At 44.8% G+C, this 12,089-nt stretch overlaps 1 protein-coding gene across 5 annotated transcripts in view; it reads left to right on the top strand.

Moving 5' to 3' along the window:
* Nucleotides 1-12,089, top strand: part of smoc1 (SPARC related modular calcium binding 1) — a 184,954-nt gene that overhangs the window by 16,943 nt on the left and 155,922 nt on the right. For all 5 annotated transcript variants that reach the window (XM_078406264.1, XM_078406266.1, XM_078406263.1 and 2 more), the window contains exon 2: nucleotides 6,478-6,649. In XM_078406264.1, coding sequence (XP_078262390.1) covers nucleotides 6,478-6,649 — 172 coding nt within the window. The remainder of the gene's footprint in view (nucleotides 1-6,477; nucleotides 6,650-12,089) is intronic.

Below are 12,089 nucleotides of genomic sequence, written 5' to 3'. Positions count from 1 at the left end.
GACTTTGTGTGGAGACGTGATAGAATAAGTAAATAGCAGCAACCTACTTGCATGGAGATAATTCAGTCAGTAGATTCACAAAGTGTGGAAGAAAATAATATTGCGAATGATTTACGCGTTAAAAAATTGATCTACCCCTTTTTTTTTCTTTTTTTTTTTCTTTCTTTTCTAGGGTCTACTTTCTTACTTTACTTCCTTCTCTAACTTCTTTTCCAAGGGGCTTTCTTTTCCCAACACTCTCTTGCACTTCACGACTCTTGCGCACTTTCTTTCTTTACTTCTTTACTTCTATCTTTTTCTTAAAGCTCAAAAAAATGAAGCGGTATAAAAAATGTATTAAGATATATCTGTTGTATTATTGTAATTTACCGTACTTTTAATAAAAAAAAAAAAAAAAATTAAAAAAAAAAAAAAAAAAAATTGATCTGAGCCGTAGCCGATCGAACACAGTAACATTTAATGGTAAGAGTACGAGATTTTTCATGGCACATTTTAACATCGATGTAGCTGTTACAAGCTACTTCAGCCAGTGACAAGTTGGAGATAAGTACCACTTGGATCGAATATTCTCCTGTATGGATCTGCTGCGATATTTTGACATCAATATCTGCTAGAGTTAACCACTTCCTGTGTATAACATATGCCTCCTGAATAACATCTAAAAGTTGAAAACCTTTTTGTGTGTCTACTTCATCTCACGCATTGAAACATTTTTGGGGTAATTGAAACAAATATGATCCTGAGGGACATGGCAATGTGGTTGAGAAGATGTTTCCTCTGATGGGAGAATCTAGAACCAGACACTGCTTTTTAAAATGTGTGGGAAGGAACTGTAGATGCTGGTTTAAACCAAAGATAGGCATAAAAAGCTGGAGTAACTCAGCGGGACTGAAGAAGTGTCTCGTTCTGAAACGTCATCCATTCTTCTCTCCAGAGATGCTGCCTGTCCCGCTGAGTTACTCCAGCTTTTTGTGACTGCCTTTTAAAAATTAGGCTCTGCCCATATGGAGATGGACATATGCAGATGGAGATGAGGTGAAATCTTTTCTCTCAGAGGGCCATACGTTTTTAAACTCTCTACCTCAAAGTGCGGTAGAGCAGCAGAGTCTTTAATTTTTTTTTAAAGAAAGGATAGATTCTTGAAGTGAAAGCGTGGAGTGAAAGGTTAATATGAGTAAATATGGATGCAAAGCAGACATTGTGACCCGATCAGCCATGTCCTTATTGAATGGGTGAGCAAGCAAGATGGTTTGAATGGCCTCCTATTGCGCCTAGTTCTCGCATGATTTGTTCATATTATGCTTGAGTTCTTGTGGTAAAGTGTGCCGATTCTGACCAACCATTGAGGTATTAGTTGGAATCTGTTTGAGTTTTGTTTGGCTACTGGTTTATGTTGGCCTCAGTTTTCATGAGCAGCTGCTGGTTGTCTGTTAGTTTTGCTGCAGTGACAGGGGGCTGGGTCTTACTGATTTGATATGTGATGGGTGGCGACACCATTGGTGACCATTTCCACACCTCCTACATTTAGCTGGAAGTCTGTGGAATTCTCTGCCTCAGAAGGCAGTGGAGGCCAATTCTCTGAATGCATTCAAGAGAGAGCTAGATAGAGCTCTTAAGGATAGCGGAGTCAGGGGTATGGGGAGAAGGCAGGAATGGGGTACTGATTGAGAATGATTAGCCATGATCAAATTGAATGGCGGTGCTGGCTCAAGGGCCGAATGGCCTCCTCCTGCACCTATTGTTTATTGTCTATTGTCTATGTCATGTGATAGGAGCAGAATTAGGCCATTTGGCCCATCAAATTTACTCTGCCATTCAATCATGGCTGATCTATCTCTCCCTCCTATCCCCATTGTCCTGCCTTCTCCCCATAACCACTGACATCTGTACTAATCAAGAACCTATCTTTGCCTTAAAAATATCCATTGACTTGGTCTCCACAGCTTTCTGTGGCAAAGAATTCCACGGATTCAGCATCCTCTGACTAAAGAAATTCCTCCTCATCTCCTTCCTAACGGAGCATTCTTTAATTCTGAGGCATGACTTCTAGTCCTAAACTCTCCCACTAGTGGATACATCCAGTGGTGATCTAACCTTGCAGGCCCATCTCACATTTGATGGGGAGCAGTGTGGACTGAGGAGGCCCTGGATCCAAAACTAACTGATAGCTTTGAAAGCTGGCAAAGCTTCACCTCCAGGTTGGCTGCCTGTTAAAAATGATTTTGAATGCTTATAAAAAAATATATATATCTTTGCCATTCAACGAGGTTTAACAGTTGTTCTAAATTAAGTAAACTATGTTAACTTTTAAAATAATATAAAATAGAAGTAGTTTAAAACATTAAACAAGATTTGGGGAAAAAAGTAGTTTGTCTTGTTTTGTTTTTTTTCTCTTGTTTTGCATCTTCAACAATTGAAATGGGATTTGGATCCCAAGTGGAATCTACTGATGGAGCAAACAAATAGTTTCAGCATTTTGGAGCTTTCAGTAAATTAGGGATTTCAACATCAAATGACAAATGCAGGACTAGATTATAAAAACAAGGATGAACATTAATGTGATGTTTTGATCTATCCATTGCTCCCAAAGTTCAGGTTTGAAGTGTGTAAGAAGATGCTGGTTTAAACTGATGGGTGACGTTTCGGTTCAAAGAAGTTCGGTTCCCGACCCGAAATATCAACCATTCCTTCTCTCCAGAGATGCTGCCTGTCCCGCTGAGTTACAGCTTTTTATGACTTGGTGTGCTGAAGGGCCTGGTACTGTGCTGTAGCTCTAAAGTCTAACATAAATCATGGCCTAGTTTGGAAATCTGAACACTCAAGAGCAAAAGAGGCTGCAGAAAGTGTTGGTCATTGCCCAGTCCTTCATGGGTACTGGCCTCCCCTCCATTGAAGGGATCTACAGGAAGTGTTGCCTTAAGAAGGCAGCTACCACCAACAAAAACCCACACCATCCTGGCCCCATTCTTTTCTCACTGTTATCATCAGGAAGAGGTACGGGAGCCTGAGAATCGTTACCTCCAGGCTCAAGAACAACTTCTTCCCATCAGTTATCAGGTTCTTGAATCGCCTTGCATATCCCTAACCGCAACCCTACCTCAGCACTGAACCACTGTCAGCTTTGCACTACTATGGTTGTCTACTTACAAATCCGCCACTGATTTTCCGACCACTGGTGGTCCAGCATCTCCTTTAATCCGGACAGACTTATGAGAGCGACCTTGAAATCCCCCCCCGAGCCCCCTGAAAATGTGGTGCAAAGGCCGGGTGAGGCGGCCGATCTGGTCATTTCGGGCAGCCGATTGGCGTGTCAAATTTGCCGCGTGTGGCCGGGGGTCTGGAACTCTGGCCCAGCTGGAGCTGGCAGATCCGTTCCCATAGCCGACCTCTGCGGCCGACTTGGTGGCCGGTGCCTCAGCCCCTCGGCAACCTAGGCGGACAGTTCCGGTACCACTCGACTTGTCTCAGATACACGCAGACAGCACCCAAGGTCAGGATCAAACCTGAGCTGTGGTCTCGATCCGAAACATCACCCATTCCTTATCTCCAGAGACGCAGCCTGTCCCGCTGAATTACTCCAGCATTTTGTGTCTATTTTCGGTTTAAACCAGTATCTGCAGTTCCTTATATTTATTCACAAAGTGCTGGAGTAACTCAGCTGGAGTAACTCAGCAGGTCAGGCAGCATCTCAGGAGAGAAGGAATGGGTGACGTTTCGGGTCGAGACCCTTCAGACTTCTCAGTTCCTTCCTACACAGCTCCACCAGATGCATCACTAACGTTTCGGGAATTCTTGTGCTTTTGCTCAGAAACCACTCACAAATGCTAATACAGCCAACTCTGATTCTGCCCCTGTTCAGCCCCTTGGGGATACTGGCCCGACAGGGATGCAATCAGGGTCAATTCTTTGGTTTTGTCCTCTTAGATTCGAGGTATTGAGTTCTGCTTCACCATCCCTCCAGCTGGCAATTTTCTTTTGTACAGATTTCAACCAGCAGAGTCGATAAGGGGAAACCACCAGATGTCAAATGACTGAATTTTGAAGAGATTTTGTATAAGGGGCTATATGAGAACTGGGTGTACAAATTAAGGCTTCATTGGAATGTAAGAAATATAAGCAGGATTGTGTTATTTGTGCCTGCTCAATATGATCACAGCTGATGTTTTGGCCTAGCACCACTTTCCTGCACTGGAGTCAGAGTCATAGTAATAGCGCTGTATAGAGCTTTTATAGCATGGAAACAGGCCCTTTGTCCCTCCTTGTTTATGTCACCCAAGTTGGCATACAGGGCTGGTCCCATTTGCCTCCATTTGGCCTGTAACCCTTCTAATCCTATTCTTGTATCTGTCCAATTGTCTTTTAATAGCCATATTTGTATCCGCTTCCATAGGATCATCTGATAGCTCATTTCCAGATATGGACTGCTCTGAGTGAAAATGTTGCCCCTGAAGTCTCTCTTAAATCTCTCCCCTCTCGGGAGATGGCTTGGTATAAGCCCATGGCCTCTAGTTATAAAATCCTCTACCCTGGGGAAAAGGACTCTGAGAATTCATTTTATCTATGTCCCTCATAATCTTGTGCACCTCCACAAGGCCACCCCTCAACCTCCCATGGTCTAAGGAAAAAAAAAGTCCCTTCTAATAACATGCCCAGTTAACATTCTACTGAATCTCTTCAACACCCTAACTGCATATCCCTTCATTGTCTGAATGTTTTAATGCCTATTGATCTCTTCTCCCTGGGTTGGAGATAATGTATTCCCAAGTTAAAAGACTGGTTAACGAAAACTGATTAGAGATACACCCAGTGATGGATAGACTGTTACGAGCTGGGTTACAGATTCTAAATGTTGACTAATAAAAGGCTACAGATCCTAATCCTCTCTTTCTTTCCGCTTGTGCTGACTGACTCGCTGAGGATTTTTTCTCGCATTTTAGCTTTTGTTACTGGAAGGATTTCACAAGGATGAGTCACAGTCACTTGAAGTTCACAACTTGTGATTGAGATTAAATGACCACATGCGATGTCTCCACATTTGTTGAGAATATAAAGCTGAGTGCGAGCTGTGAGTCATCGAGTCGTACAGCACAGATACGGGCCCTTCAGCACAACACCCATGCTGGTGGAGGATCTACAAAGAAATGGTTCATTTAAGGGACTGGGCAAATGTGGCCAACCGTGAGATTATTCATCAGGGCCGGAAGAATAAAAGCCAGAAGATAGATACAAAGTGCTGGAGTAAGTCAGTGGGACAGGCAGCATCTCTGGAGAAAAAGAATGAGTGACATTTCGGGGCGGAATACTTCTTCACACTCGACCCAACCCGAAATGTCAACCATTCTTTTTCTCAAGAGATGCTGCCTGACCCGCTGAGTTACTCCAGCACTCTGTGTCTATCTTCGGTATAAACCAGCAACTGAAGTTCTTTCCTACACAGAATAAAAGCCAGTAGGGTTTTAAATATTGGGAAGCTGGTAAATGATGGTGCTCTCCCAGATTTGGTTGCTCTTGTACACCTTCACATTCTGATGCATCAGGCCGCGTGGAAGGCAAGACTTGCGTTGCCTTTTATTCTGAGGGTCTTGGAACACGAGAGCTTTGCTGCAATGCATGGGCCATGTGTCTTAAATCCTGCAATCTCTTCTGTTTCAATGTTCTTAAGAAATTGGGGAGTCGGAGAGCAAATTCATTGCATCTTCATAGAAATGCAGCAGCCATTTTCTGAGCGATCAATGAGGGATGGTGGTGGATCCCATGGATGTTCTTCTCCATAGATCTCATTTAAAGACTCACTAGTGTGTAATGAGATAGTCGAATTCCTGAGGAACGTCCTTGGTGCTGTGCCTCGGCAGCCTCGCTCTTTCCTGCTGCTTTGGTCCTCGGGCCAAACTTATTTCTTGTGTATGGAGGAAGGACGATGGGCCTGGCGGTAGGAGTGCTGGGTCCCAGGGCTTTAATATTAAAATGCCAATTAAAAAGGCCTTGCGCCTTACACTGCTGTCTCTTGGTGTGGGCACGCTGACTTCAAACCACAGGCTGCTTGTGCAGTGGGATGGCAGCTGTATCAACATTCCTATCTTTGTTAAGCTGATTTTGTTTTGACCTGTCTGTCAAGTAATTGTCATCCAAGTTATTGAAGAATTTGACGAGTCTGCACTGTAAGTCTGGGCAATGGCGTACATCACCGTGGTTTGCTCCAAAATAAACAACCCACCTTCGTTCCTGACTTCCATGTTCAGGTGCTTGGAGAGTTTTGAGTTACAGGCCAGTGTTGATTGCCAAAAACTCCTACAGGCATCCTTTGCTGGAAAGACATATGAATATCATTTTTAAGATGTCCTTGGCCTCCAGAGCTACAGTAATACAACATTGATGGGGGATTTTTAGTTTGTCAAGAGATGAGCATGCTCATTTTATGTGGGTCTTCTGTCACACCTTGCATTACTTGACTGCAGTACAGAATTCTTTTGTTCTCAGTTTTTAATAGGAGATCGTGATCAAGACACGGAGTGCAATGTCCATTGTTCTGGCTCCCAGCTGAAGCCTCTCTGCATTTCCGATGGAAGGACATATGAATCAAGGTGTGATTACCTGAGGGCCAAGTGCCGGGATTCAACACTGGAGATCACACACCGAGGCAGATGTAAAGGTAAGTCCCCCTCCTGGTCCCCTAATAATCGCCCAATTGCCAGGAGCAGCGAAAGATGGTCAGTAATTGCCAGCGATGCCCACATACTGAGAATGAATGAGAAAAGGTCAATCGCTGTTTGTTGTAAAGTGAACAACTGAGGATCTCAATGGAAGGTTCTGCTGGCAATTTTGGTAGAAAAGGGAGATCACTGCCGAAAGGGAGTCCGAAGAAGGGTCTTGACCTGAAGCATCAGCCACTCCTTCTCTCCAGAGATGCTGCCTGTCCCGCTGAGTTACTCCAGCACTTTGCATTTATCTTTGGGTTGAACCAGCATCTGCAGTTCCTTCCTACACACTGAGACCACTTGACATTGGGACATCTGAGTGGCGTTGGGACATCTGCATTAACATTAGGATATCTAAATGACATTGAATTTGTGGCCACGTTATATATAGCACTCCTGCCTAATGCTGGCCCTAGAGGTCACAGTGCCTGGAGTGAATCTTTGATAAGTTACTGTAAGAAAATAACTGCAGATGCTGGTACAAATCGAAGGTATTTATTTGACAAAATGCTGGAGTAACTCAGCAGGTCAGGCAGCATCTCGGGAGAGAAGGAAAGAAGGAAATAAGTTACACATTTGCACCATTTAACCCTTCCCCCATGGCACTGCAGTTTTTCTCCAGTACCCATTTCCCACTGGGGAAGTGCAATTGGATCTACTTTCAATGCTCATGGTTAACTCATGATAGGACCATGTGTATGTTAAAAGTAAGAATATTCTCTTAATCTCTGGTTCCTTTTCCTTTACCCACTATCTGTGTCCTTTGACCACTGCCTGTGCTGCAAGTAGTTGGAAGCTGAAGGTAGTTTCTCCCTATCTGCTCCCACAAAAGTTTAGAACACCTTTTTTAAAAACCTGCTGCTAATTTTTCCAGTCAATCTAAGCTTCTTTAGTCTCTTCACATAACCAAAGCTCATCTACCCTGCAATCATTTTAACCAAACTGAGTCAGTTTTTGCTGTTCTTCAATAGATGGAACATATTCCATCATCTTATGGCTATGCTTCTCATTTGTTCATTGTTAGATGCAATTAGTAACTTGAAGATTATAAGCCCACCTGACCAGTCTATTGGGTCTGTGCCACCCAGCCCTGGCCTGTCAGATCTGGGACATGGGTCCATTCATCTACTACATGGGCACAGTTTCAGTATCTCTAATATCCTTATCAACCTCAGTTAATAACACAAGTTGCCAGTAAAAGTATGACTGAAACTTCACTTGCCTGGTCTTTGCTGCTCAAACGTGCTGGGTCTCAACTGGCAAAGTCAACCATCTCTTTGCCTCCACAGATGTTGCTTGATCTGCTGAATTCTTCCAATGATTTAGTTTTTGCTTCAGGTATCCAGCATCTGGGGATAGACACAAAGTGTTGGAGTAACTCAGCAGGTCAGGCAGCATCTCTGGAGACTTGGGTCATTAAGGACTAACTTCCCCTTTCACAAACAGACTCCAGCCCATTGCCTTTGGAGCATCGGACACAGAAGGATGATGAAATAATGCGGCATAGATAAGGTAGTAAGTTAAAGTCTTCTTTGACTTCTAGAAATGTCAAATACTAGAGAGCATAGCTTTAAGGTAAGTGAGGGAAAGTTTTAAGGAAGTTTGCAAAGCAAGTTTTATTTCACACATGTTGGTAGATCCCTGGAATGTGCTGCCAGAGGAGATGGTAGAACCAAATGCAATGTTTTTAGAGCAATTTAGACAGACATGTGAACAGGCAGGGAACAGAGGGATATACACATGGTGCAGCATATAGGATTAGTTTAGCATGGCATCGTGGTTGGCACAGACATAGCCCTGTTCCTGTGCTGTAATTTTTTAATGTCCCCAAATTGAGATTCCACTGTCTGCAGTAGTCTGGGAATACACTGCCGGACATTTTCAAGCAGATCCTGCATTACTTGCCGTGGTCTCCGAATACTGCACAATATCGCAAATGGGAAAGTTCAGCCCTGGTCTGAAGCAAGAGGAGGGGTGAACAGGTCCAAAAGCGGAATAAGAGAAGTCCGAGGATCAGGAAGAACAAGCATCAAATGCAAGTGATGCGCTGTGGGAGGGACTGATGCACTGTGTCTGAATCTCTCTGGGCGAAGACTCCCATGAGCAGGACTTCATGAAATTTGGCCGGTTCACCAAAAGAAATTCAACAGACAACCAATGAAGCTGCAATTATACTCAGAACCAAGCTAATATTCCCTTCCAATACATTCCATCTTTAAGGAGAAGGAAGTTCATGTTCATAAGTGATGGGAGCAGAATTAGGCCATTCAGCCCATCAAGTCTACTCTGCCATTCAATCAAGGCTGATTTATCTTCCCCTCTTAACCCAATTCTCCTGCCTTCTCCCCATAAACCCTGGCACACGGCAGATGAGAAGCAAGAAAGTTAAACAATTAGGACTGCATATCATATTGACAATAGCAATAAGCTCTGTGCCCCGAGTCTCCTGATGCCTACAAAGTTTGTTATTTGGTTCAGCACATCCTAAATGACAGTGGGAGGATCTTGGCTGAAAGGGTTCTAAAACTTCCAACAAGGTACTTTACAGTAGATCCATGAGCTGTGGAAATACTCAGACTACAGTTATTATGGCATTTTCTGTGTCCTATGCTTACATATCTGTTGTGCTGCTGCATATGACAATAAAACACTCTTGACTCTTTCTCTGTGGGTCTGCTGACATGTGAGGTGGATGTTAATGGTAAGCACTTGGCCACAAGGGGTTAGCTTTGTACTCCTGAGTCCTGCCATGTAATGTCGTGGAAAGCTGCTGATGGATCGTGGATGAGCACGTCGCCTGAAGGCGGTTGGTGGGAGAAGAAATGCCGACTTCCCAAGGGAAGGGGTGGGGGGAACAGCAACATCATGCTCTACAACACTGAGGGAATTATTGGTTCAGTGGATAGACACTAGTGCGCCAGGTTTCTGTGACCCAGACGATAAATCCATCTTGTGACCTCTGAATCTTTGCAGGATCTGATTAGCTTCCTCATCCCTACGGCCTTCAGTCTTCTCTTGGGAAGTCTACTTTCTGGAAGAAGAGGATGTAGTTGAGGCAGGGACTATCACAACGTTTAAGAAACAATTAGACAGGTACATGGATAGGACAGTCTTGGAGGGATATGGGCCCAATGCAGGCAAGTTGTACAGGGCATTGGTGAGACCGCACCTGGAGTATTGTGTGCAGTTTTGGTCTCCTAATCTGAGGAAAGACGTTCTTGCCTTAGAGGGAGTACAGAGAAGGTTCACCAGATTGATCCCTGGGATGGCGGGACTTTCATATGAAGAAAGACTGGATAGACTAGGCTTGTACTCGCTGGAATTTAGAAGACTGAGGGGGGATCTTATAGAACATATAAAATTCTTAAGGGGTTGGAGAGGCTAGATGCGGGAAGATTGTTCCCGATGTTGGGGGAGTCCAGAACCAGGGGTCACAGCTTAAGGATAAGGGGAAGTCTTTTAGGACCGAGATGAGAAAACATTTCTTCACACAGAGAGTGGTGAGTCTGTGGAATTCTCTGCCACAGAAGGTAGTTGAGGCTAGTTCATTGGCTATATTTAAGAGGGAGTTAGATGTGGCCCTTGTGGCTAAAAGGATCAGGGGGTATGGAGAGAAGGCAGGTACAGGTTACTGAGCTGGATGATCAGCCATGATCATATTGAATGGCGGTGCAGGCTCGAAGGGCCGAATGGGCCTACTCCTGCACCTATTTTCTATGTAAGTGGGACTAGTGTAGATGGGACATGTTGGCCAGTGTGGGAAAGTTGGGCCTAAGGGCCTTTTTCCATGCTGTATGACTCTATGACTCTAATAGCAAAGTGATCTCATCAAGACCAACCTGACACTTGGGTACCAAGCATCCGAAGTATTGGGTTTCTGAAGGAGTGTCTCAACTCGATATGTCACCCATTCCTTCTCTCCAGAGATGCTGCCTGTCCCGCTGTGTTACTCCAGCATTTTGTGTCTAACTTGGGTACCACTGGGCCTTGCGGGATGGGAGTGAGAAGATCATAGGTGTCACTTCTCTTTCACTGGAGACCAGCTACCTGCTTTTGGTTAACAGAATGGCTATCTGACTGAGTCATCCACTCTGCATGGAGATACTGAAGCTTTCATTGGCCCAAGCTTCTTGGCAGCTACCCCTGATCCCCAGGCTGACATGTGATAGAATTGCTGAAAGTTGCTCTGAAGAATGTACTGCCTACAGAGTGAACTCTTGACTCTGCACTACCTGCCAAATGAAACAGAAGATGACTGCCTCTACCCTACTCACCATCTTCTCTATTCGTTCAGGCAGGGTGGACAATGCCCTGATTATTTCCAGTGCATCTGACCCCTCTCATCAATGCCTCCATGTTGTAGTTCTCATTAGTCTTCTCGGCAGCTCCACTCCATGGACTCCCTTTCCAGCAAACTGCACAACAGCTTCCCTTGGCGTTGTGTACGACTGCAGCCCACTTGTGTCAAGTGAGACCTCCAGGTATTCTGCCAGTATCTGAAGTTGGACAAAGCCCAGGTCAGATACTCTTCTTCCTCCTCATGGATCTGTTACATCTACTCTCTCTCACTCTCTCACTATCTCTCTCTCCTGAACATGTGTGATTGAGCTCTAAGTAAAAGGCAAGAGGAAACCTGAGCATCATCAGGAAATCCCACAAGGATAAGTAGAATAGCAGGACAGAAATAGAGTGCAAGGGGTTTCTGATGGGATTATGTACCGGTGGACCTGCAGATTAATGTAGATTGCTCAGAGACCTCACAGCAGAATGGATTGGTGAAAAGGGGGCATCTGGTAATGATTGGCATTAGGTTCACAACCTCCTCCATCCTGGCCTTGTTCTGGGTCAGGAGTACCCCATTGGCCTGTGGAGAACCATCTTCACCAGCCTCCAGTAGAGACTCCATTTCCTGACTGCTTTTCCCCTCAACGGTAACCTATTTCCACATGTTCTTCAAGCCAAGGTTAAAATTTATCGCAATCTGTACAATGTTAATGATGTTCCTAAATTAGTGGCTCCATGTATGGGTGTGCTAGTGTGTCAGAGGGGTGGACTGCTGCAGCCGAAGGGTATATCATTATGGAGAAATTTAAATTGCTGAAGCTTTCAACTTGCCAGGTCCAGTGAGATCACGGTATTAGTTTCTGGCATTGAGCCCCATGGCTGTTGGGCCTGATCTGGAACTTTCCTGCTGATAGCTCTCCAGGGAACTGTGTTGTCCAGTGTGTGTTCTTCTGCCAGTGTCTCTGCACAGCAGCCTGTGAGCCCTCAAGACAATCCTTCTGTGGTCTCCCCTCACCCCACCCCTCTCCCCACCCCTCTCCCCACCCCTCTCCCCACCCCTCTCCCCACCCCTCTCCCCACCCCTCTCCCCACCCCTCTCCCCACCCCTCT

This window comes from Rhinoraja longicauda, chromosome 10, assembly GCF_053455715.1.
Source record: "Rhinoraja longicauda isolate Sanriku21f chromosome 10, sRhiLon1.1, whole genome shotgun sequence".
NCBI classification, from domain to species: domain Eukaryota; kingdom Metazoa; phylum Chordata; class Chondrichthyes; order Rajiformes; family Arhynchobatidae; genus Rhinoraja; species Rhinoraja longicauda.
Note: the sequence above shows the minus strand (reverse complement) of the source record. Positions and strands in the feature narration are given on the sequence as shown.